Raw genomic sequence first — 27,296 nt, 5'->3', positions numbered from 1 at the left:
TGAAGTGGGTTGTGTCGACTTGTCATTCTAGTCAGTATAGAAAGTGTGCGAATTCCAGAACTGTGTCAGCGGCGGGATGGAAATGCAGCGATGGAGACAAACCAGTCACCATGGATCAGACAGCCCTGCAAACTCCATTTACATGTACGACCACATAGGTGACAACCCAGAAATAACAATTCACATTATTCTATTTTTTTTCAACCCCTTCACAACGTGGCCAATATGTTTTTTCATATTTGTTTTACTCCCCTTTCTTCCAAGAGACATAGCAGTAAGTTTTTTGGTTTTGTTTTGTTTTTTGTTTTTTTTTTTTTTATTTATTTATATATTTATTTATGTTTTTTTTTTGTTTTTTTTTTTCATTTTTCCATCCACATGAGGGCTTGTTTTTTTTGCTGGATGAGTTACACTTATTAATTCTATTCATTTTACCACATTCTGTGTACTGGAAAAAATACCATAATGTATTTTAATTGTGACTGCTTTGACTTTTGATCTTACTGTAATTAGGCTGTAAATACTAAGATACTGTACATTCCAAAATATATTTATATATTATATTATATTATATTATATTATAGAGAGAGATATGTGTATATATAATTATATGAAATATATAATCTCTTTTTACCATTGGACTCCTGGTATTATTGAGTTTGAGATGCAATTGAAACCAGAAGTTTACATACACTATCTAAAAAGACACATATCCATGTTTTTCTCACTATCTGACATGAAATTAGACCATTTTAGGTCAATTAGGAACCAAAATTATTTATATTTGCCAAATGCCAGAATGAGAGAGGGAGAATGTTTTAGGGCATTTTTATTATTTTCTGAAAAGTCAAAAGTTTACATACACTAAGAGTACTATGCCTTTTAACACTAGAACTACTGGACTCGTGACACCTATGTAGAAATACATGGTGCAAAGTAGTCAAAATGACTACCTCAGTAGTTCTAGTGTTAAACAATATGGGACAGCACATATGATGATGTCATGTCTTTTTGGAAGATTCTGAGGTGCCTCGTTCATCTGTACAAAAAATTATACGCAAGTACAAACAAGATGGGACTCTCTTGCCATCATACCGCTCAGGAAGGAGAGGGGTTATGTGTACTAGAGATGAACATGCTTTGGTCAGATATGTGCATATCAACCCAAGATCAAAAGACCTTGTGAAGATGCTGGAGGAAGCTGGTAAGATTGTGTCAGTATCCACAGTGAAATGAGTACTGTATCAATATGGGCTGAAAGACCACTCTGCCAGGAAGAAGCCATTACTCAAAAAAACCATAAAAATCCAGAATCATGTTTGCAAATGCACACAGAAATAAAGACCTTAATTTTTGGAGACCTGTCCTGTTGTCTGACAAAACTAAAATTGAACTGTTTGGCCATAATGACTATTGTTACGTTTGGAGGAAAAAGGGAGAAACTTTGAAGCCTAAGAACACCATCCCAACTGTGAAACATGAGGGTGGCCGCATCATGTTGTGGGGTTGTTTTGCTGCAGGACGGACAGGTGCATTTCTCAAAATAGATGGCTTCATGATGAAACAAGATTATGTAGCAATACTGAAGCAACATCTCAAGATATCAGCCAGGAACTTAAATCTTGGGCAGAAATGGGTCTTTCATATAGACAATGACCCAAAGCATACTGCCAAACTGGTTACAAAGCGGCTTAAAGATAACAAAGTCAAAGTTTTGGAGTGGCCATCACAAAGCCCTGATCTCAATCCTATTGAAAATTTATGGACACAGCTGAAAAGGCCAGTTCAAGCAAGGTGACCTACAAACATGGCTCAGTGACACCAGTTCTGTCAGGAGGAATTGGCCCAAATTCCTACTAATTATTGTGAGAAGCTTTAAGGGCCATGGTATCAAATACTACTGGAAAGTATGTAAAGTGTTGACTTTACAGAAAGTAATAAATATGCCTTAAAACATTCTCTCTCTCTCCCTCTTTCTCTCTCTCACAAACAGGAAAGGTTTATTCTGATTTCATGTCAGATACTGAGAGGTAAATTTTACAGGGAATCTGTCAGCAGGTTTTTGCTACCTCATGTGAGACCAGCATGATGTAGGCAAGGAGATTCTGAATCCAACTATGTATCACTTAGATTACTCGGTGCAGCCATTCTGATACAATCAGAATTTTTAGATGCCATGTAAAAGAGCTCAGACAACTGTCTCTGCCCACACGAGGCCCTGTATAGAGATTTGATACCTCACTGTCAATGCACATCAGAGGAGGGGCATTCTGGACTTCACTGCGTGTGACATTGTAGTCCGCATAATAACAGTCCTATGGCAAATAAAGAACAGATCGAATCTTGACAAGACAGGCATCCCTGAATTCTGTGTTAACCCTTGCAGCATGCTGGCTTCAACTTACATAGCAAAAACCTGCTGACAGATTCCCTTTAAGTAATATAGAAACAACGTTTCTCTTTCATTTCGGATCCTCTGTTACTGACCATCACTTTTGGTCAGTATCCTCTTATTTCTCCAACTCTGGAGGACTATTACTCCAGTATTTTTTTTTCCCCTTTGAATGGTGGAGCTTTTTATAAGTTTGGATAATTTAAGACATCCGTGATGTGCTTGAAACTTACAAATGATTATCCACAGGGGTTGTGAGCCACCGCTATTTCTCCAGGAGAACTGTTTTATAGTAACAACTAAATGTGGATCCAATTGAATTTCAATCACGTGTGAAGAAGGTGTCTTGGCTTCCCATTAAAGGATGAAGAATCTGTCTTTAAACTTTCAGCTTTTGGCAATAAGTTCAGTGAAAATATTCAAGACGTCTTTTAGCTTTCAGCCATACAAATCCCAAATCATATTCTTTATGATAACTTGCAGAAAAAAAAGGAATATTAACTTGCTATGTCTGCTTTTTTTGTGATATCAAAAACCCTGTTTTACGAGTGAAAGATCTGTCTGACCTTTAGGTGTATGCGCACATGTATCAAAAGTCCTGCACTTAATGCAGATGTTACTGTCCTTGAAATTGCTGGTATTCCACATCTGTAACGCACATGTATTTCCACAGTAGAAAGTTTGCATATGATCTAGAACATGTTTGTCTTGGTCCGAAACAACACAAATTCATTTTCATTGTAAAATTATATATATATATATATATATATATATATATATATATATATATATATATATATATATATAATATATTTTGTGTGTGTATATGTCGCGGGCGGAGGAGGGCACGCTGCGCTCTCCCACTGCTCGGGTCCGGCTGCTGCGGCTGCTGCTGCTCGGTGGCTCGAGCGATGGGCCGGATCCCGGAGACTCGAGCGGCGCTCCTCGCCCGTGAGTGAAAAGGGGTGGTTTGGTTTTAGGGATATTGTCCGTGACGCCACCCACGGTTGTGGTGATTTTTGGTAACACCACCGTTGCTCTGTATGGGGATCCCGGGAGCGGTGACAGGGAGCAGCAAAGTTGTTAGTTCTCCCCTCCGTGGGTAGGGGGTGGTTGTCCCGGGGCCCAGTGATAGGGTGGAGGATGAGGGATGGCAGGCCCGGTGCAGGGCTTGGTGAGGTGCAGGGTCGCGGGGGCAGTGCTGTGCCTCACGGCACGGTGGTACTCACTCAGCCTGACACGATGACACAGTTCTCGGTAAACCACACGGCTGGAAAGACGGTTCCCACGGACGGCTGCTGTTGCTTTTCCCCGGTAGTTAACGGTGACTGTCTCTTTCCCTGCACCTATGTTCAATGTTGGTAGCGATGGATTCCCACCGGTAACCCGCTCCCCGACTTGGATATGGGCCGGAGGAACCCCTCTTTGCCCGCAGGCGCTGGCCCTGAGAAACTGGTGCCTTGGCGGTGGCGGTGTCTCTCTCATACGGTTGGACGGTTGCCTTCAATCGGGACTTAGTTGTTTGGAGACCCGGAGGTCCCCTTCACTGACGGATTTGGCAAATTCACGGTGACTCCTAGCCTTGCCGGGATCCGAAAGGCCCCTGCCAATGGTGCTGGCTTCTCCTTGTGTACCGGTCCGGTACCGCCGGGCCACCACCCGTCCGCGGTCCTTACGGTAACTCCGATAGGCCACTCCTGCAGACGGTCACCGCCGTCTGCTAACCTTGCTGTCTCGGTCCGGGGCACACACCCGGACCAACTTCAGGCTCTTAGCTGTCACTTTTCTCTCCACTTTCACCTTTCTAACTCCTCTCTTTCCTCTCCAAAACTAATCTCTGCACTCAAGCTCTGCCTGAGCTAAACTGCCTGGTTTTCCCGCCTCCAGGACTGTGAACTCCTTAGTGGGTGGAGACCAACCGCCTGGCTCCACCCCCTGCTGTGGACATCAGCCCCTGGAGGAAGGCAACAAGGATTTCAGGTCTAGCTTAGATGTGCCTAACCGGGGTGTAGGGTGTGGTGATGTCATTACCTGTGACCCCTGGCTTGTCCAGGGCGTCACATTCCCCCTTAGGAAAATGCAGACCGTCCGCGGGCTGCCCGTCCAACACCGGTTTTATTTTTCTGCAAAAAGATAAGAAAAACGGTAACACATACAATCATACTAACTTCATCCCACAACGGGAGGCACTTTTCTTAAACGTTACGGTAACGGTTTCAACGGTTACGGCTTCCGCTCTCACCCACCCAAGCAACTGGCCCTGATGCTGCCCCTAAGAAACAGGCAGCACCCCTTGACCCCAGTCCTGCGCCAAGTTACCCGAGCGGGATCTGTCCTTCCCCTCCAGAGGATCGCCACCGGTTCCGGTGGTGACTGGGCCCCAGCCTGCTCCACTGCAGGCCCTTCCTCCAACCTGCCTCTCCGGAGGCGGTAACGGTAAGCCATAACAAAAACATTTTTATTTACATTCCACAAGTTTGTGGTTGCCCTGCAAGTTCACGGGCTTGTCCGTAAGGAGTCCCTTACGAATCTTTTCAAGCAGTCCCAACGGGGACAACGGTGCCGGCAACGACCGGTTCAATCAAGCGGATAATCAGGTTACTTGCTCATCAATTACTCATTTTTATTCTTTAAACTTTTAACTTTAAACACATACAGGTGGTCCCAACGGGGACAGTGACAACGGTACTCCGCTGCCATCACTGTGCACTTTCGTCCTCCCCACCCGGCTCTGGGTGGAAGAACACGGGCTTCAGCCCCTCCAGCGCATAGCAAGCACGGCGAGGAAGGGCTGCCCGATACCCGTTATTTCCATTCCGGGGGATATATGTGGCCTCCATGCCATGCAGAGCGACGACTCCTTCATCTTCTTCCGAAACGGGCTCGGTGTCAGGCCCGGAATCACTATCGTCCGTCCCTGCGCCAGGCGGGTTGCCGCCAGCTGCCGCTGCTTCCAGGCTTGCCACTCTCTCGGCCACTGTCACGAAGGGGTGTACGCCCGACGGGCCAGGCGCAGCGTGGTGCACGGGCAAGGAGGACGGAGGCGGCATGGGGGCCAGGGGTCGACCGGGTCCCTCAGCTGCAACGGCCGGTCACTCGGGAACACAGGGGCGTGGGTCACTCACCAGCTCCTCCATCATGGCCTCCATTCCATACACTCGTGCAACGGCAGCTACCGCCTCCACCTCCGCGGTCCACTGCTCCATCAGTCCACAGATCTGGCTCCGGTAATGTCGGCAGATCCCTGCCGTTCGGGCCCTCAGCCATGCTGCTGTCCCGGGCACCGGCTCGGTAGCCTCCGCATAGCTAGGTGGAGCGGACATTGTTTGCAGGGGTCGGCGGATCGTGGGGTCCCGGCGTCCCTATCTGTATAGCCGCGGCTACATGCGACCAGTCGCCATTTCGTCCCCCCTTAGCCTCTTTCCGGCTCCTCCTCTATCGGGGCGGGGTTTTGGCCTTCGCGCCTCCACTACTCGAGGAGACGCTCGAGCGGGAACTTTTCGCGCCAAAGATGGCGGCTTCTGAAATTTTCTGGCCGCACACCTCCGGCAGTAACAAGGCGCACCTCTACCAGACGGCAGAGCGGTAAGATCCCGTTCGTGACGCCAAGTTGTCGCGGGCGGAGGAGGGGACGCTGTGCTCTCCCACTGCTCGGGTCCGGCCGCCGCTGTTGCTGCGGCTGCTGCTGCTCGGTGGCTCGAGCGATGGGCCGGATCCCGGGGACTCGAGCGTCTCTCCTCGCCCGTGAGTGAAAAGGGGTGGTTTGGTTTTAGGGATATTGTCCGTGACGCCACCCACGGTTGTGGTGATTTTTGGTAACACCACAGTTGCTCTGTATGGGGATCCCGGGAGCGGTGACAGGGAGCAGCAAAGTTGTTAGTTCTCCCCTCCGTGGGTAGGGGGTGGTTGTCCCGGGGCCCAGTGATAGGGTGGAGGATGAGGGATGGCAGGCCCGGTGCAGGGCTTGGTGAGGTGCAGGGTCGCTGGGGCAGCGCTGTGCCTCACAGCACGGTGGTACTCACTCAGCCTGAGACGATGACACAGTTCTCGGTAAAACACACGGCTGGAAAGACGGTTCCCACGGACGGCTGCTGTTGCTTTTCCCCGGTAGCTAACGGTGACTGTCTCTTTCCCTGCACCTATGTTCAATGTTGGTAGCGATGGATTCCCACCGGTAACCCGCTCCCCGACTTGGATATGGGCCGGAGGAACCCCTCTTTGCCCGCAGGCACTGGCCCTGAGAAACTGGTGCCTTGGCGGTGGCGGTGTCTCTCTCATACGGTTGGACGGTTGCCTTCAATCGGGACTTACTTGTTTCGAGACTCGGAGGTCCCCTTCACTGACGGATTTGGCAAATTCACGGCGACTCCTAGCCTTGCCGGGATCCGAAAGGCCCCTGCCAATGGTGCTGGCTTCTCCTTGTGTACCGGTCCGATACCGCCGGGCCACCACCCGTCCGCGGTCCTTACGGTAACTCCGATAGGCCACTCCTGCAGACGGTCACCGCCGTCTGCTAACCTTGCTGTCTCGGTCCGGGGCACACACCCGGACCAACTTCAGGCTCTTAGCTGTCACTTTTCTCTCTCCACTTTCACCTTTCTAACTCCTCTCTTTCCTCTCCAAAACTAATCTCTGCACTCAAGCTCTGCCTGAGCTAAACTGCCTGGTTTTCCCGCCTCCAGGACTGGGAACTCCTTGGTGGGTGGAGACCAACCACCTGGCTCCACCCCCTGGTGTGGACATCAGCCCCTGGAGGAAGGCAACAAGGATTTCAGGTCTAGCTTAGATGTGCCTAACCGGGGTGTAGGGTGTGGTGATGTCATTACCTGTGACCCCTGGCTTGTCCAGGGCATCACATATATATGTGTGTGTATGTATGTGTATGTATGTGTGTATATATGTGTATAATTATAATGTATATATGTATGTATGTGTATATATATATATATATATATATATATATATGTGTGTGTGTATATGTATGTATGTATATATATGTGTGTGTATATATATATATATATATATATATATATATATATATATATATATATATATATATGTATGTATATGTGTATGTATATATATATATATATATATATATATATATATATATATATATATATTAGTTCTATTTTCTAATATACTTAAATTAAAAATTCCCTCTCTCTCCCGGTCACTGTTGCATCCTCTGCTGCTCCATGAAACAAAGCGTCATCAGTGGTGTCTGTTTCAGGGGCTGGGTGTGTCCCTGCTCTACTGCGCGTGCATCAGTTGTCATTTCCGACAGATGTTCCATAGATTCTTTTTTGGGGATGCTCACACTGGCGTGAAAAAAAAATCTGTCCTATTCTGCTCCTGAAAAGTTGGTCAAGTGAAATACACATCAATATAGGTAAGCTTTTGTCATGCAAGGTGCGATTTTATTCTATTTTTTTTCTCCTTCTTGGCTCACATATGCATAGCGTCCATTTTTGTTTTTTTTAATTTTATTTTTTTTTTTGTAACGCACACATTTCCAAGGAACCAGAAAATTGAAGTAGACAAATACCAAAAAAAGAGCTAAATTGGTTGTGTGGAGCTTACATTTAAAAAAAAAAAAAGACCAGCGCCACTCCAGCATGTGATGACACCTGTGTGGGGGGTGCTGGTCTCTGCACATCGGCTATTCTTCTTACATTGCCCACTGACAGTGCACTTTTCTATCAGCTTGTTACTTATGATGAGAGCCAGAACAGAGCGCACTGTCACTGTGCATATTCTACAGTAAGAATAATCTACTGAGTGTTTGTCGGAAATGAAAACCAATTCATAATTAGTAGAGCAAAGATGAGCCCAGCCTCTGAAATGGGCGTCACTTACTTTGTTTCAGGGTAGGGGGTAAAGGCTACAGCAGTGACCGCAATTCCTGCCCACTGACAACGCAGTTAGTGTTGTGAGGGAAGGATAGAGTTATTTTTCTTTAAAGAGTTTGTCTACTACTTTTACATTGTTGGGCTATCCGTAGGATAGGTCATCAATGTCTGATCGCCGTGGTCTGACACCCAGAACCCCCGCCGATCAGCTGTTCTCTGGCAGTTGCAGTTCTGGACCTGCTCCGTTTTCTGATAGTGGCCACATACTGCACATCCATCTGTTATTGATTGGAATGGGAGGCGGATGTGCGGTACTCGGCTGCGACCCCCTCCTATCACTTGATGGGCCAGCTCTGGAACTGAGCATTACCGGCTACCTGCTGCCGGAGGCGGCACCGAGAACAGCTGATCGGTGGAGGTGCTGGATGTCGGTCCCCAGAAGACATCGATGACCTATCATAAGGATAGACCATTAATGTAAAAGTAGTGGACAACCCCTTTAAAGAGGATTAGAAAACAGATTAAATTATGGCAGCTAATAGATTTTGGGATTTAGGATGAAAATTAATTTGTGTTTCGGACCACCGCTTTAATGTTATGTCTTGAGTATTCATCACTTAAACGTTTTAGCTCCAGAAACACATTCTCTGGAGTAAAAAAAAATGTTGCATGGAGCTGAGTCAATACCGTCTGCTGTTTTTCCATACATAAATTGGGGTACTGCCTATTCTTTTCTCTGTCTATGCTCTGTTTATTAGAATAGTATTGAATGTTAGAAAATAGGGGAACGCAAACTAGACTTATTTGTGATGGAGAAATGTGTATCTAATTTATCAGGAGGAAAGCTAGCATTAAAGATTTCCTGCTAAAATGACTCATTTGTCCCCGATAAGTAATTTATGATGTGGTGACAGACAATGTTTCTGTAAGTAGTTGCTTTACTGACTGATATTGAAATTTTCTGTAAAATCCATTCCTCAGGCATTTTTTTATTTCACCTCTGGAGAATCCCCTTCTGCTTGTCTTATACTCACCCTCCAGCATCTTCTTCTGTTATCGGCACCACTCACGCCGGTCTCCTCCCGTTTATGCCCTGTCGGCAGCTCCGGTGTTTTATGGAGTTCGCTGGAGGTCACAACTCAATGCAGCTCTATGAGAGGCTCGTTCTGACCTGGTCCTGGCCCTCCTAGAGTTGCATTGAGAACTTCTGATGTAAGTTCCAACTTCCAGTCATTCAGATGTTACGGTCACAAGATGGCGCTGCGGGACTTGAGGGACACCGAAAAAAGATACAAATCCTGGAAGGTGGCCAGGAGACTTAAAGGAGGTTTAAAACATCAGTCAAGGAGTGAAAAGCTGGAGTGGTGCTTTAAGTTGTAGCGATCACAAAGTGAAAACAAAGTTCGGGGTTGGTGCTTTATGTATGAACAAAACTCACGTGTGTATCGCTGTGCTTAGGTACGCTCGGTGCTCGGCCCAATGTGAGCCGCTTCGCACTGGGGGTAACAGCGTGATCAGATGCAGTGTGCTCCAATGGATAAATAATATCATGAATATAATAGAAAAAAACCCGCCTACCCTCCCCCGGAAATGTTCTGTTTAAAAAAAATAATCTTTATTTCTATAGCGCTAACATATTCTGCAGCGGTTTACAATTCAGAGGTTCATATAGAAGCAAGGAACAATTATAGAAGATACAATTAGGGAAAAAATAAAGACAACCATGCTCATGAGAGCTTACAATCTACAATGAGGTGGGATGGAGGGGGACATGGTACAGGTGCTTATTTACGACAATCGAGCCATCTCTAAGACATGGGGGATAGATAAAGGCTGCATGAACCGGTTTTCAGCCAATCTTTGTGATGCATTTTTGCTTTTTGGTGCAGTGGAGTTTGATGGAGAGTTATGTTCTGAGATGTCGTGGCGGGATTATGTGAATTTAATTCAATTAGGCAGTGTGATAGGCTGTCCTAAAAAAAATGTGTTTTTTAGAGAGCGTCTAAAGCTGAGTAAGTTGTGGTTCATCCTAGTTTCTTGGGACAGAGCATTCCAGAGGATTGGTGCAGCTCGGGAGAAGTCTTGGAGGTGGGAGTAAGGCTATGTTCACACACTGCGTTTTTTACCTGCGTTTTTGGTCCGTTTTTGCTGCAAAAATTTCTTGAGAAATTCTTGTAACCTTTCTGCAGACATTCCCCAGCAAAACCTATGGCAAAAAAAATTAGCTGTGCGCACACTGCGTTTTTTTCTTAAGAAAATTCTTTCAGTAGATTTTCTTAAGAAAAAGAATGAGCACGTCACTTCTTTTCTGCAGCTAACTGCGTTATTTGCCATAGATAATTGGCACAATAACGCAGGGAGCAACCAGCGGTAAAAACGCACCGAAAACGCGGCGTTTTTTAACGCAGGTGCAGTAATCCTTCACTCTTAAGAAGTGAAGAAGAATTTCTTAAGAAAAATCATTTTTCTAGTGTGAACATGGCCTAAGAGGTTTGGATTAGTGTGGATGTTAGTCGAAATTCGTTTTCGGAGCGTAGAGAACAGGTAGGGTGATGGAGAGGGGGGTGGAGATGTAGGGGGGTGCCGCACTGTGAAGAGTTTTGTGGTGAGAGCAAGCAGTTTGAATTTGATCCTATGATGTATGGGCAGCCAGTGCAATAACTGGCACCGGGCGGAAGAGTCCGAGTAACGAGTAGCCAGATAAGTGGCCCTGGCTGCAGCATTAAGGATGGACTGCAGAGGAGAAAGTCTAGTTAGGGGGAGACCAGTTAATAGAGAGTTACAGTAATCAAGGCAGGAGTGGATGAGGGCCACAGTGAGGGGTTTTGTAGTTTCCATGGTGAGAAAAGGGGCCGATTCTAGAGATGTTCTTGAGGTGCGAGCGACAGGAATGGGAGAGAGATCATATATAGGGGGTTGTTTATGGCTGGCTTCATGTGGATGGAGACCTGAGCTGTCAATCAGTGACTTCAAATGAAGTTCAGGTCATGTCCGGGTCCCAAACTAAACTTTAAAAAAGCTCAGCTGGACCAGTAGAACTCTAACTTCCATGGGTCCGCTCATATCTAGTTTTGATGTTGTCCTAAGAACAGAGAGCTCCTCTCTGAGATCTATTGCCTCGAGAACAGAGGAAGAATATCTCCCCTGCTGTCTGAGGTAGTATTTCCCATAAATTGGTTATAACACTGCGTAGAGGTTTGTTTTGTTCCATATGGGGATAGTAGATGTATATTTAATCAGGGTTTCCCCCGTTTTAACAATGTATATTAATAAAGGTGTTTTTTAACAATTAGTCCAAAAGAAATACTAATAGGCTTGATATATTTTGCCTATAAGATGCAAACCTGTACATAGCAAGACCTTATAGCGGATAGAATTGTACCAAGCCTAGGCAATGCTCTGTGAGCTAAACAACTTGGACTGATACATTGTAGCAAGCTTAGGGTGAATACCTACAAAGAAAACCCCTTTCCATGCTTTTTTTTGCAGAGAATTTTTTTGTACATAAAAATAATTGTTGTTTCCTAGTATCAGAAAAATGAATGAGATTTCTAAATTCTAAAGTGCATTTTTTGTCTGTGTTTTTGAGCTTAGGTGCATTGATAATTTAAAACTGCAGCATTCCAATTATTCAATTTTTGCAGGATATTTCACCCATTCAAGTGAACACCTAAAAAACCCATTAAAGTCTCATGTATTATATGTTGCGTTTTTCCTGCCAAGAGATGTTAAGGGTCTGTGCGCACTGGGAAATGTGCTTTTCTTAAGAAAAATTTGCACCCTCTGGCAGAATCCCGCACTCGCGGCAAAAAACGTTGTAAGAACGCACCGACGGTTTTACCACGGGTTGGTCCCTGCAGTTTTTTACCATTATCTATGCCAAAAAAACGCAGGTACCTGCGGAAAAGAAGTGACATGCTAATTCATTTTTGCTGCAGAAAAGCTGTAGAAATTCTGCAGCAAAACCTATAGGAAAAAAACGCAGTGTGAACACAGCATTTTGGTTCTCCCATAGATTTTGCTGGGGGAGGACTGCAGAACGGTTGTGAATAAAAAACGCACCTTTTCTGCAGCAAATAAGTGTAGAAAAAAAACTTGCAAGTATTCAAGGTGTGAATATATCCTAAGGGGTACTTTGCACACTACGACATCGCAGATGCGATGTCGGTGGGATCAAATCGAAAGTGACGCACATCCGGCGTCACTGTCGACATCGCAGTGTGTGAATCCTTTTACATGCGATTAACGAGCGCAAAAGCGTCATTATCGTATGATCGGTGTAGGGTCCGACAATTCCATAATTTTGCAGCAGCGACGGTCCGATGTTGTTCCTCATTCCAGCAGGCAGCACACATCGCTGTGTGTGAAGCCGTAGGAGCGAGGAACATCACCTTACCTGCCTCCACCGGCAATGCGGAAGGAAGGAGGTGGGCGGGATGTTTATGTTCCGCCCCTCCGCTGCTATTGGCCGCCTGCCGTGACGTCCCTGTGACGCCGCATGACCCGCCCCCTTAGTAAGGACGCGGTTCGCTGGCCAGAGCGACGTCGCAGGGCAGGTAAGTGCATCTGAAGCTGCCATAGCGATAATGTTCTCTGCAGCAGCAATCACAAGATATCGCTGCTGCGACGGGGGCGGGGACTATCGCGCATGGCATCGCAGCATCGGCTTGCGATGTCGTAGTGTGCAAAGTACCCCTTACACTCTGTTCACATTAGGGAGTAGTACAGCATAGTTAATATTCATACTGTATCTGTGACGTTCTGGACATGGGCACTACCAGATGGACCCTTTTTACTGGAATCGGATCCATAGGTTTTCCGTTAAGCAACGTGGCATTTCACCTAACAAAATCAAGCAGCATGCAGATTGTTGGTCAGATCTGCAACAGAAAACCTTATAAGATCTAGTAACCTGCTGTCAACTAACCGTAATGATAATGAACAATTTTATGAAAATGTATTTGTCCCCTTCTAGATGGCGGCTGTATTTGTTTATTGGTTTGTAAAAAGTGGAAACAATAAAATTTAAATCCAGATTCTAGAATTTATTAATTAAAGGTTATGTGTCAGCATCAATCAACTGACTCACTTTAAAGGGGCTTTCTCATAAAGATAACCATTTTTATATATCCTATTATATCATTTTTAATTTTTTTTTTTTTTTTTAATGTAGTGTGGATGGATTATAGAATCTATGAAGAATCTAGATTCTATGTGATCACTGTGATGGCAGGTGATTACTGTCTCGTACATCAGCTAGGCCTCACTTTTTACCCCATTACATTTGTACTCCTCTCAGGTTACAATTGAAGTAGTTGACGGAACAGACATGGAGCCGGAAAATGACATGCCAAAGGACAACAAGCCCAGCTGGCCAGTTCCATCACCTGACTGGAGAAGTTGGTGGCAGAGGTCATCAACACTACCCAGGATAAATTATGGAGGCCAGGACTACAAATATGACAGCACCACTGAGGATAGCAACTTCTTAAACCCTCTGAGTGGGTGGAACAGACAAGTCCCCAGTCATCGTACACTTGATCTGAAGGAACAGCCAGAGTATGGTAGGTTCATGTTACACAGCTCGGCCTGTGCACACAGATAAGGGGTCAATAAAATGCTGTCCATTACGTATTTCAGAAGATTGATGGGGTGGATTATTTAAAAAAAAAAATCATGGCGAAAATCAGATTTGTGGGTATGTCATAACTGTCCATGGTTGAAAGACTTTTTCAGAGCAATGAAACCTTTTTGAGCTGCACCTCAAATTTCTAGGATAAGCTGTATAAGGATTTACGGGGTTGGTGGTTTTTCTGTGGTGTCTACTCTACTGATTGCAAAATTAGACCACTATAGTAATGTCACATTACATAGACATGGTAGGCAAGCACTAATTGATACTGGTAGACACATTTATCATGGCAAGCAGTGGTGGGTTGCCACAGAGGAGTGACCTCAATATGTCTGACCAAAACAGCCCCTTAAAGAAGTTGTTGGGTCACATAATCAGATATACAGTGCCTTGAAAAATTATTCATACCCCGTGAATGTTACACCCACAAATATAAATGTATGTTATTGGGATTTTATGTGATGTAGCAAGTATTTGTGAAGTGTAAAGAAAATGATACATGGTTTTCTAAATATCTTTTAAGAAAAAGTAGAATCCCGATTAAATTCAGGTTTGCGGGTGTCGCGTGAAAAAAATGTGGAAAAGTTGATGGGGTAGGAGTACTTTTCTTCCAAGGCTGCGCGTGTGTGTGTGTGTGTGTGTGTGTGTGTGTGTGTACATATGTGTATATATATATATATATATATATATATATATATATATATATATATATATATATATATATATATATATAATTAATAAATATTAGGCATTCGGCCACATCCTGGGAAGGAGGCAGCAAGGTATGTCTATAACGCTCTGGAAGGTAATCGAAAGATTGTCACACAGACTCCTAATACAAGCTCCATCTTTACTCTAGAGGGCTCAGTCCACCACAGCATTGTAACCTCTGATGTACAAGCCACAGATGGAAATTCTTTGTGCTATATAGCTAGAGCTACACTAGAAACTAATTCCTTTATTCTCAACAAGCTTAAGGCACAACGTATGATATATCCCCTTAAATCTCCAAGGACGCATAAACCCTTTAAGAGTAACAAAACAGAAATCATTTACAGTGAACCCAACCCAGCTATATTTTTGGTGGACCTCCTCTATTTCACTTATCCCTGCATCTAGCAGAATCTGCTTTACATAAGCCAAATCTCCTACTTGAAGTGACTAGGCGTGAGAAAGGTCTTGTATTGGGCCGAAACGTCCCCCTGTCACATTTCAATATAAATAAAAAATACAAGAAATTTTGCAAAGAATAAACCTTGTTCATTCCTTTTTTTGAAAGTGCAATGTTGTAATTTTGACTGCAAGTAGTATTCAACCCCCTGCAGATTTAGCAGGTTTGATAAGATGCGAATAAGTTAGAGCCTGCAAACTTCAAACAAGAGCAGGATTTATTAACAGATGCATAAATCTTACAAACCAACAAGTTATGTTGCTCAGTTAAATTTTAATACATTTTCAACATAAAAGTGTGGGTCAATTATTATTCAACCCCTAGGTTTAATATTTTGTGGAATAACCCTTGTTTGCAATTACAGCTAATAATCGTCTTTTATAAGACCTGATAAGGCCGGCACAGGTCTCTGGAGTTATCTTGGCCCACTCCTCCATGCAGATCTTCTCCAAGTTATCTAGGTTCTTTGGGTGTATCTTGTGGACTTTAATCTTGAGCTTCTTCCACAAGTTTTCAATTGGGTTAAGGTCAGGAGACTGACTAGGCCACTGCAACACCTTGATTTTTTCCCTCTTGAACCAGGCCTTGGTTTTCTTGGCTGTGTGTTTTGGGTCGTTGTCTTGTTGGAAGATGAAATGACGACCCATCTTAAGATCCTTGATGGAGGAGCGGAGGTTCTTGGCCAAAATCTCCAGGTAGGCCGTGCTATCCATCTTCCCATGGATGCGGACCAGATGGCCAGGCCCGTTGGCTGAGAAACAGCCCCACAGCATGATGCTGCCACCACCATGCTTGACTGTAGGGATGATATTCTTGGGGTTGTATGCAGTGCCATCCAGTCTCCAAACGTCACGTGTGTGGTTGGCACCAAAGATCTCGATCTTGGTCTCATCAGACCAGAGAACCTTGAACCAGTCTGTCTCAGAGTCCTCCAAGTGATCATGAGCAAACTGTAGACGAGCCTTGACATGACGCTTTGAAAGTAAAGGTACCTTACGGGCTCGTCTGGAACGGAGACCATTGCGGTGGAGTACGTTACTTATGGTATTGACTGAAACCAATGTCCCCACTGCTATGAGATCTTCCCGGAGCTCCTTTCTTGTTGTCCTTGGGTTAGCCTTGACTCTTCGGACAAGCCTGGCCTCGGCACGGGAGGAAACTTTCAAAGGCTGTCCAGGCCGTGGAAGGCTAACAGTAGTTCCATAAGCCTTTCACTTCCGGATGATGCTCCCAACAGTGGAGACAGGTAGGCCCAACTCCTTGGAAAGGGTTTTGTACCCCTTGCCAGCCTTGTGACCCTCCACGATCTTGTCTCTGATGGCCTTGGAATGCTCCTTTTGTCTTTCCCATGTTGACCAAGTATGAGTGCTGTTCACAAGTTTGGGGAGGGTCTTGGTCAGAAAAGGCTGGAAAAAGAGATAATTAATCCAAACATGTGATGCTCATTGTTCTTTGTGTCTGAAATACTTCTTAATACTTTAGGGGAACCAAACAGAATTCTGGTGGATTGAGGGGTTGAATAATAAATGACACTCTGAATAAACTTTTCACAATTTAAAAAAAAAAAAAAAGAAGAAATAACATTCTTTTTTGCTGCAGTGCATTTCACACTTCCAGGCTGATCAATGCCAAGTTAATTCCGAATGTGTAAACCTGCTAAATCTGCAGGGGGTTGAACACTACTTGTAGGCACTGTATGTATATATATATATGTATGTATATGTATGTGTATATATATACACACAGATCGAGATAGAGATATGGAGATTATGTATATATATATAGCTCCATATCTCTATCTCGATCTGTGTGTGTGTGTGTATATATATGTGTATGTGTATGTATATGTATGTATGTATATATCGAGATATGGAGATTATATATATATATATATATATATATATATATATATATATATATATATATATATATATATATATATATATAATCTCTCCATATCTCTATCTCGATATGTGTGTGTGTGTGTATATATATATATATATATATATATATATGTATGTGTATATATATATTATAATTTATTTTCCTATGAAATATTGTAGAATAATAGAGTAAAGGTTCACTCACACTGGCGTATAAATCGGATAAGTGCAATGCAAGGTACTAAAGATTTTTGTAGACTGTGAGCCCTCGCAGGCAGGGACCTCTTTCATCCTGTACATGACTGTGCCTTGTATTGTTTATGATTATTGTACTTGTCCCTATTATGTGTACCCCTTTTCACATGTAAAGCGCCATGGAATAAATGGCTCTATAATAATAAATAATAAATGATAATATTGCATTTCAGACCTTTGTTATTCAATGAAGCAGTGCAGATCTGCGATTCTATTCTATGCTGTATTCAGCCCGAGGAATAAGATTGCAGCATCCTGAGAGTGGACACTTAAAGAGGACCAACCACAAGGATTTTCCTATATAAACTAAAGTCAGTGCTATACTGGCGCTATCAGGCTGATTCTATACATACCTTTAGTTGTACGATCAGATGTATACTTTCTGAAATATAGGCAAGTAAAGTTTGTGAAATACACTGTTACTTGATTCATGGGTGCTACCTAATATCTAATAGGTGGGTCAGGTTTTGCTAGTTATTCCCGCCCCTGTCTGCTTCCTGGCCTTCGTCCCTCCTTTCTCCCCCTATAACAACAGAGACAGGGGGAGTAAGGACAGGCAGATAGGAGCGGGAATAACTAGCAAACCTGACCCACCTATTAAATATTCTGCAGCACCCATCAATCAACAGTGCATTTCACAGCCTTTACTTGCCTGTATTTCAGAAAGTATACATCCAATCTCACAACTATGTATAGAATCGGCATGATAGCACCAGTATAGCACTGGCTTTAGTTTATATAGGAAAAACCTGGTGGTTGGTCCTCTATAAATCGGAGGAGATTCGCCTATTAAAATGTATGGCTGCCAGAAAAAAAAAATGGATGCAACATGGGCCACCCTGGTGAGATTCGTTTTTTACGGATAAATTAGCATTCTACTGTAAATGGTCCTGCAAATGATTGTTGAGAATTGGAATGGGACTAATTTTTTATTTTTATTTTTTTTTTTTTATTATTATTTACGCCAGTATGAGCAAACCCTAATTTTCACACTCTAAGACAACCATTTCAACACTTTTCAGATCCCCCATTGTCTCTGAACTTCCTGCTCTGTCTTGGTGGATATGACCACTACAGCCAGAGACCGGCAGGGAATATAACAGACCAGAGACTACAGAGATTAGTGAGGGGACAAAAGGGTCAGATCTGGACTTTTAAGGGATTTGTAAAGTGAGTATTTTTATTTCTGTTACTTTACACCATTTTTGAGGCTTTAAAGGGGTTGTCCACTCGCTGGAGTACTCACTTTTAAATAAAGTAGTCCCCCTTGTACTATAAAAATAACATACACTCCCCTCCTGCATTGGTGCCGTAAGGTTGTGAGTGCACAGAAGGCCAATAGTGGTTGCTGATTTGAGAACCATTTCATTCGAGCCTCCGGAGACCTGGCTCTAACATTGTTGGAATGGCGTCAGTACAGGAAGTGAGTATATGTTCTTTTAGTTTACAAATGGGGACTACTTCGCTTAAGAAGGGGTTGTCCTATTAGTGGACAACCACTGTAATTAAACATAAAATCTGTGGGCAAGTCAAGCCCTCTAATGCCCTGTAAGTGCCACAGTTTCATTACTATTTTATTATCCATATCATTGATTCATTTCTCTAATTATAGATTTCTTGTTGACCAGGAAAAAAATGCTCATGTTGCTTCTCTCCATAGATTATGCAGATGGAGAAGGAGACTGGAGCACATGGTCTGTGTGCAGCGTTACCTGCGGCAGTGGAAACCAGAAACGCACAAGGTCTTGTGGATATGCCTGCACAGCCACAGAGTCCCGGACGTGTGATATGCCAAATTGTCCTGGTATGTGAATAAGTTTTGATTACTTAAAGGGAATCTGTCACCAGGTTCTTGCTACCTCATCTGAGAGCAGCATAACATAGGGTCAGAGATACTAAATCCAGCGATGTGTCACTTAGATTACTGGGTGCACTAGTTGTGACACAGAGTTCTTAGATGTAACAGAGCTTAGAAAGCTAACTACACCCCCAGCTCTGTGTAGATGGTTTATTGACAGTGAGCTGCTTATCAGAAGAGGGGGCGTGGTCGGTCTAGCAGTTGTTGCACTGTAGTCAGCAGTAATAATCTCCTGGTCATAAAACCTTCATTGCGAGTAAATAACTCAAAGTCTGATAAGTGACACATCGCTGAATTCTGTGTTTTAACCTCTACATTATTCTGTCTTCAGATTAAATAGCAAAAACCTGCTGACAGATTCCCTTTAATAATAAGCTTGTGTATGGGCTTATTACCACAAAATCAAGCCAAGCATGTAAAAGTAGTTATTACTGGGATCCTGTTAGTCAAGTAGACCGTGCTAATGCTGCCACATAGTGTCTCTGTACAGCACCATGTGTTTCCTTAAAATTTTGCGACAAGGCATGCCATTATGTAATGTAACTTTGTTTGTCTTTTCCTTTTAATAATTGACTATAAAAATTGACTATAAATTGAGACACTTTGGTAATTTTTTTATATTTACAGTGGGTCCTGAGACCCGCACTCCCAAATAATCTATTAAAAGACTACTCAAAAGTGTGCAGGTCAGTAGGCAGAAGTGCACCGCTCAGGCAGGGCAGAGTATAGAGCCTAGACTTTCTATTGGATCCATACTCTATGCTGTGCACATGCTCTTGCGGGAGATGTGTACAACAGTGGAGACAGGTAGCCCCAACTCCTTGGAAAGGGTTTTGTACCCCTTGCCAGCCTTGTGACCCTCCACGATCTTGTCTCTGATGGCCTTGGAATGCTCCTTTTGTCTTTCCCATGTTGACCAAGTATGAGTGCTGTTCACAAGTTTGGGGAGGGTCTTAATTAGTCAGAAAAGGCTGGAAAAAGAGATAATTAATGCAAACATGTGAAGCTCATTGTTCTTTGTGCCTGAAATACCCCTTAATACTTTAGGGGAACCAAACAGAATTCTCGTGGTTTGATTGGTTGAATAATAAATGACCCTCTGAATAAACTTTTCACAATTTAAAAAAAAAAAAAAAAAAGAAATAACATTCTTTTTTGCTGCAGTGCATTTCACACTTCCAGGCTGATCTACAGTCCAAATGTCACAATGCCAAGTTAATTACGAATGTGTAAACCTGCTAAATCTGCAGGGGGTTAAATACTGCTTGTAGTAATATATATATATATATTATAATATAATAATTAGTACAGACCAAAAGTTTGGACACACCTTCTCATTCAAAGACTTTTCTCTATTTTCATGACTCTGAAAATTGTAGATTCACATTGAAGACATCAAAACTATGAATTAACACATGTGGAATGAAATACTTAACACAAAAGTGTGAAACAACTGCAAATATGTCTTATATTCTAGGTTCTTCAAAGTAGCCACCTTTTGCTTTTGATTACTGCTTTGCACACTCTTGGCATTCTCTTGATGAGCTTCAAGAGGTAGTCACCGGAAATGGTTTTCACTTCACAGGTGTGCCCTGTCAGGTTTAATAAGTGGGATTTCTTGCCTTATAAATGGGGTTGGGACCATCAATTGTGTTGTGCAAACGTCTTGTGGATACACACCTGATAGTCCTACTGAATAGACTGTTAGAATTTGTATTATGGCAAGAAAAAAAGCAGCTAAGTAAAGAAAAACGAGTGGCCATCATTATTTTAATAAATGAAGGTCAGTCAGTCCGAAAAATAGGGAAAACTTTGAAAGTGTCCCCAAGTGCAGTGGCAAAAACCATCAAACGCTACAAAGAAACTGGCTCACATGAGGACCGCCCCAGGAAAGGAACACCAAGAGTCACCTCTGCTGCAGAGGATAAGTTTATCTGAGTCACCAGCCTCAGAAATCGCAGGTTAACAGCAGCTCAGATTAGAGACCAGGTCAATGCCACAGAGTTCTAGCAGGAGACACATCTCTAGAACACCTGTTAAGAGGAGACTTTGTGCAGCAGGCCTTCATGGTAAAATAGCTGCTAGGAAACCACTGCTAAGGACAGGCAACAAGCAGAAGAGACTTGTTTGGGCTAAAGGATACAAGGAATGGACATTAGACCAGTCGAAATCTGTGCTTTGGTCTGATGAGTCCAAATTTGAGATCTTTGCATCCAACCACTGTGTCTTTGTGCAACACAGAAAAGGTGAACGGATGGACTCTACATGCCTGGTTCCCACCATGAAGCATGGAGGAGGAGGTGTGATGGTGTGGGGGTGCTTTGCTGGTGACACTGTTAGGGATTTATTCAAAATTGAAGGCATACTGAACTAGCATGGCTACCACAGCATCTTGCAGCGGCGTGCTATTCCATCCGGTTTGCGTTTAGTTGGACCATCACTTATTTTTTAACAGGACAATGACCCCAAACACACCTCCAGGCTGTGTAAGGGCTATTTGACTTAGCAGGAGAGTGATGGGGTGCTACGCCAGATGACCTGGCCTCCACAGTCACCAGACCTGAGTCCAGTCGAGATGGTTTGGGGTGAGCTGGACCGCAGAGTGAAGGCAAAAGGGCCAACAAATGTAAGCATCTCTGGGAACTCCTTCAAGACTGTTGGAAGACCATTTCCGATGACTACCTCTTGAAGCTCATCAAGAGAATGCCAAGAGTGTGCAAAGCAGTAATCAAAGCAAAAGGCGGATACTTTGAAGAACCTAGAATATAAGACATATTTTCAGTTGTTTCACATTTTTTTGTTAAGTATTTCATTCCACATGTTTTCATTCATAGTTTTGATGTCTTCAATGTGAATCTACCATTTTCAGAGTCATGAAAATAAAGAAAACTCTTTGAATGAGAAGGTGTATCCAAACTTTTGGTCTGTACTGTATGTATATAAAATTAGTTATTATTTTTTAAAAATTGTGGTACTTTGGTTACTGCAGATGTGTATTTTTGAGTGAAATGTAAATTGCTCTTTTATTCTATAAGCTGACAACGTCTCTGAGTTTCCAATCAATTAAATTCTGTATTTATTTTCTGAAAATGAGAAATGATCAATATAACAAAAAAATGCATTGCTTTCAAACCTCAAGTAATGCAAAGAAAACAAGGTCATAATCATTTAGAAACAACAATATTAATGTTTTAGCTCAGAAAGAGTTCAGAAATCAATATTTTGTGGAACAACCATGATTTTTTTTTTTTTTTTTAATCAGATACATTTTTGTTATAAGGGTATGTGCACACGTTGCTTTTTTTTCCGCGCGGAAAAAAACGCACCCTCTGGCAGAGGGGAGAATTGTAAACAATGCTTTTTGAGAAACAACGCATCGAAAACGCATGCGTTTTTCATGCGTTTTTCATGCGTTTTTCATGCGTTTTTCATGCGTTTTTTTAGGTGCGTTTTTTAAGACTTGTCAGTGATAATAAAGTTGGTTGAACACAGACCTTTGGAAAAAAAAACCTGTGATGTCATTTCCTTCTCCACATTCTGTTTGGATAAATGGGAGGGCTTGGAATGGAAGGAGCACCATTTGAATTTTGGAAAAGTTGAAATAAACTTCGCGCACCAAGCCCCTTAGGTACCTATACGTCAGAAAACCCCCACAAGTGACCCCATTTTGGAATCTGCACCCCTCAAGGATTTTATTCAGGAGTATATTAAGCATTTTGAATCCACAGCTACTTCACCCAAAATGTTGCTGTAGCAACAATATTCTCACTTTTAGGCCCGCTTCACATGTCAGTGAAAAACATTGACGTTTTTCACTGGCGTGTAAAACACGCACATGTCCCTCCGTGTGCCGTGATTGCACTTAGAGATTAACTCACCTGCACCCGCTCCCGCTCTCCATGGTGCTGATCGCTCCCGCGGTGCAGCATCCGGCCGGCGCTGACCCCCGCAGCAGCTGCTTCCGGGTTGGCTGTGTCGTGCATCATGAATATGCGCGACAATAATGAGCCGGCACAGAAGGAACAGGGAGGACGGGCTGCAGAGGACATCGCTGGACGCCGGGTGAGTTAAAATGTTTTTTATTTTAAAAGCACGTTTTTTTCTGGCACGTGTTTCACGGATCACACCACTGTGTGGTCCGTGGGACATCAGTGATGCCAGAAAAAAATGGACATGTCTCCGTGCGGCAATCACGCACACGCGGGTACGCCGCATGGAGACACGTGCAGTGAAAAATCACTGACGTGTGAGCAGACCCATTCATTATAATGGGTCTGCGTATGTCAGTGATCCTGGTACGTTTAAAAAAAAGCACAAACGTCCCAGAATCACTGACGGGTGAAAGGGGCCTAAGGCTATGTGGCCATGATCCAGCGACACGGCGTCTAGTACACAGTGTCAGCCTTCCTGCAGCTGCCCATGCCCACGATTTGGGTTCAGGCTGCTGTGGAGCTCTATGCTACCTGCAGAGAACACTCGTCTCCGCAGCATAAATTGACATGCTGAGGCTCGGGAAGCCACGCTACCGGTCAGTTTATGCTGCGGAGAAAAGAAGCACAGTGGGCATGGGATCTCCAAAAATCCTTCCACTGTGCTTCTACTGCACAACGCAGCGTTATGGACGCAGGGAAAACACTCAGCGCCCATAACGCTGCAAACCCTGATTGTGGGCACACAGCCTAAAAAGCGTCAATGGATGAAGGGATGTCAAATATATAGAACGTCCCACCCCCGCCTGCATATTCTAAGCTGGCACCTTTAGTACCTTTCATGTGGCACTAAAGGGTGCCTAGCTTAGTATTTATCCAATAAAAAAAAAAAAAAAAAATGAAAAAAATGGCGTGGGGTCCCCCCTATTTTTGATAGCCAGTCAGGGTAAAGCAGACAGCTGTAGCCTGCAAACCACAGCTGGCAGCTTCATCTTGGCTGGTGATCAATTTGGAGGGCTCCCCATGTTTTTTTTTTTATTTATAAATAAAGAATAAAAAAAAAAATAACGTGGGGTCCCCCCAAATTAGATCACCAGCCAAGGTGAAGCTGACAGCTGGGGTCTGGTATTCTCAGGGTGGGAAGAGCCATGGTTATTGGACTCTTCCCAGCCTAAAAATAGCAGGCCGCAGCCGCCCCAGAAGTGGCGCATCCATTAGATGCGCCAATCCTGGCGCTTCGCCCCAACTCATCCCGCGCCCTGGTGCGTTGGCTAACGGGGTAATAAATGGGGTTGATACCAGATGTGTAATGTCACCTGGCATCAAGCCCAGCAATTAGTGATGTCACGGCGTCTATCAGACACCCGACATAACTAATTGACAGTAAACAAAAGCAAAAAAAGACAACAAAAAATGTTTTATTAGAAAAAACACTCCCCAAATCATTCCCTTGTTCTCCAATTTAATAAAAAAAAATGGGTCCGCAGAAATCCATATGGATGTCCCACGTCGCCTCTGGACCTTCTAGAATATGGGGGCACGTTCAGGAAACGTATCCCCCATTTTCTAGGAGGGCAGACCCTCCATTTGAGGAGAGTGGGTGCAAAAATCTGCACCCACTCTCCCCGGGTCACAGCTGCAGAGTGCGAGCAGCCAGCACAGCTCACACTGAACACTGTGCTGGCTGTCAGCTGCTCTGCACATGTGACCGGCCGGCGTCTGCTGTGAAGGAGGAGGAGGGGGCCGCGGGGGATCAGCGCTGCGACCGGACAGGTATGTATGACACCGGGGGGAATTGGGGTGACCGGGCAGGGCCTGGGGAACAGTTTTCTGTCGCATGTGTTATTGCACATGCGACAGAAATCATAGGAGCAGGGCGGCCGGTGCGCTACTGTGCGCGCGGCCATGTTGGATTTTCGGGAGGGGGGTCGGGGGTCGGGGCGGGCACTTTGGCGACACCGGGGGCTTTGCCAGGAAGTAAGGTCAACAGGAAGCCTCTTGACCTCACTTCCAGGTAAATGCCTGCGTTCTGGCGTGCCGACAAAGGCCGCGGACCGCAACAAAAAAGCAGGTCCATGCGTTGTGGCTGCGTTCTGACCCCACATCATTGATTTCAATGGGGGAGAGAACGCAGCCACAACGCACAAAAGAAGTGACATGCTGCTTTTCTTTCCGCACCGATTTTTGGCATCCAAAACGCTGCGGAAAGAAACGCAGCATGTGCACTGATTTTTCAGCTTTCCCATACACTTTGCTGGGAAAGCTGAACGCATGCAATTTGCCACTGAAACGCTGCGGTTCAAAACGCAGCGTTTCCGCGGTAAAAAACGCATCGTGTGCACACAGCCTAAGTTTGTTTTTGTTTTTTTTCCATTTTAATATACATACCATTAACAATAAACATTACCCTCCCCCCCCCACCCCACCTGCTTCCGGTCAACAGTCTCATCCCCCCACTCTTCTCATTCCTCTTCATTTATGACCCACTACGTTCTTGCACACTTCCTGCAATCTGTTCTCCCCTATCTAGATTCCAAATATCCTGTCTTTCAATAATTCCCATGATGCCAATCCTGGAAACTCTAGCCACTTACTCCATATCTTCTCATACTGAGTTCTTCTCACCTTTTAATATAAATATGTTTCTCCATGAGAACAATATAACTTATATATCACTTTTTCAACATATTCCTTATGTGTCGGTGCTTTTTCAGATATCCAGTACGATGCAATTAGTTTCCTTGCTGCATACAACAATCGTGCCACTGCCAATTTCTCTTGTTCCTCCGCCCCCACTTCATCCACATACCCCAGCACACACACCAGCGGATTTCTTGGTAGTTCCACTTGCATTACTGATTGAACGAAGTTCAATACTACAATCCAAAACCCTTGCAAACACGGCACTCCCATAACATATGTATGATCCCAGCTTCTTCCACATTCCACATTCAAACGAAGCCCCGACTCCCAGGTGACTGCTGCATTCCCAGGAGTCCACACCGGCAACCCAGCCCAGACATAATCTTGCGATGCTGGGATCGTGACGGAGCCGGCGTACGCTGGTAACGATGATACACATCGGGTAACTATGGGAAGTGCTTCCCTTAGTTACCCGATGTGTATCATGGTTACTAGCTTACCCCGGCTCCCGTAACACATGTGCAGGGAGCCGGCATACACTGACGCCTCGCCCGCTCGGCCCTGCCCCGCCCCCGGCACACTATTGCCCGCTCGGCCTCGCCCCCGGCACACGTTGGCCCACTCTGCCCCGCCCCCGGGACACGTTGGCCCGCTCGGCCCCGCCCCCAGCACACTATTGCCCGTTCGGCCCCGCCCCCGGCACACTATTGCCCGCTCGGCCCCGCCCCCGGCACACTATTGCCCGCTCGGCCCCGTCCCCGGCACACTATTGCCCGCTCGGCCCCGTCCCCGGCACACTATTGCCCGCTCGGCCCCGTCCCCGGCACACGTTGGCCCGCTCGGCCCCGTCCCCGGCACACGTTAGCCCGCTCGGCCCCGTCCCCGGCACACGTTAGCCCGCTCGGCCCCGTCCCCGGCACACGTTGGCCCGCTCGGCCCCGTCCCCGGCACACGTTGGCCCGCTCGGCCCCGTCCCCGGCACACGTTGGCCCGCTCGGCCCCGTCCCCGGCACACGTTGGCCCGCTCGGCCCCGTCCCCGGCACACGTTGGCCCGCTCGGCCCCGTCTGTGTGTAAGTTTTTTCGGTTCTGTTTTTTTGGGGGGTGCGGATATTCGCTGTCAGTGTGACTGTGGTTTTCATTAACCCATACTTGACTTTTCCCAAAAGTAAGAACTTGACAGAGGAGAATGGCAGAAGGACTGGAGTAATATTTCTGCACTACAACTCCCAGCATTAGTGCTGCAGTGCAGATGATAGGAATCAGCTGGAGGAGAAAAGGGCAAGGAGCAGATAAGAAAAGGAGGAGAAGAGACAGAGGTAAACAGGAGGGGAATGAGGAAGAGGAGACAGCAATCCTCTGCACCTGGGGGAAGGTGGGCAGCAGCCACAGGGGGCACCAGGGCACAGCACTGGGGCAGCAGCCAAGGGTCACCATGGGCAGGCACAACACACCACACACACACTGGGAACCACAAACACCATCCTACACAGACACACACACACAGACAACGCCGCACACACAACACCCAACACACAAACACCGCGGCACACACAAATATACGCACATACTGCGCAATACACACATTGCACAAAACATACCTCCACCAAAACACACACACGCACCCCACACCCACACAAACCGCGCAACACACAGCACCACACACAGACAACACTGCAGAC

The 27,296-nt window shown here is 44.9% G+C and overlaps 1 protein-coding gene across 1 annotated transcript in view; it reads left to right on the top strand.

Moving 5' to 3' along the window:
- ISM1 (isthmin 1) overlaps window positions 1-27,296 on the top strand; it is a 108,039-nt gene that overhangs the window by 68,893 nt on the left and 11,850 nt on the right. Inside the window, exons 3-4 of the mRNA XM_075339285.1 lie at window positions 13,544-13,808; window positions 18,846-18,989. Of these exons, the coding sequence (XP_075195400.1) occupies window positions 13,544-13,808; window positions 18,846-18,989 (409 nt within the window). The remainder of the gene's footprint in view (window positions 1-13,543; window positions 13,809-18,845; window positions 18,990-27,296) is intronic.

Source organism: Anomaloglossus baeobatrachus, chromosome 3, assembly GCF_048569485.1.
Source record: "Anomaloglossus baeobatrachus isolate aAnoBae1 chromosome 3, aAnoBae1.hap1, whole genome shotgun sequence".
Taxonomy (NCBI): Eukaryota; Metazoa; Chordata; class Amphibia; order Anura; family Aromobatidae; genus Anomaloglossus; species Anomaloglossus baeobatrachus.
Note: the sequence above shows the minus strand (reverse complement) of the source record. Positions and strands in the feature narration are given on the sequence as shown.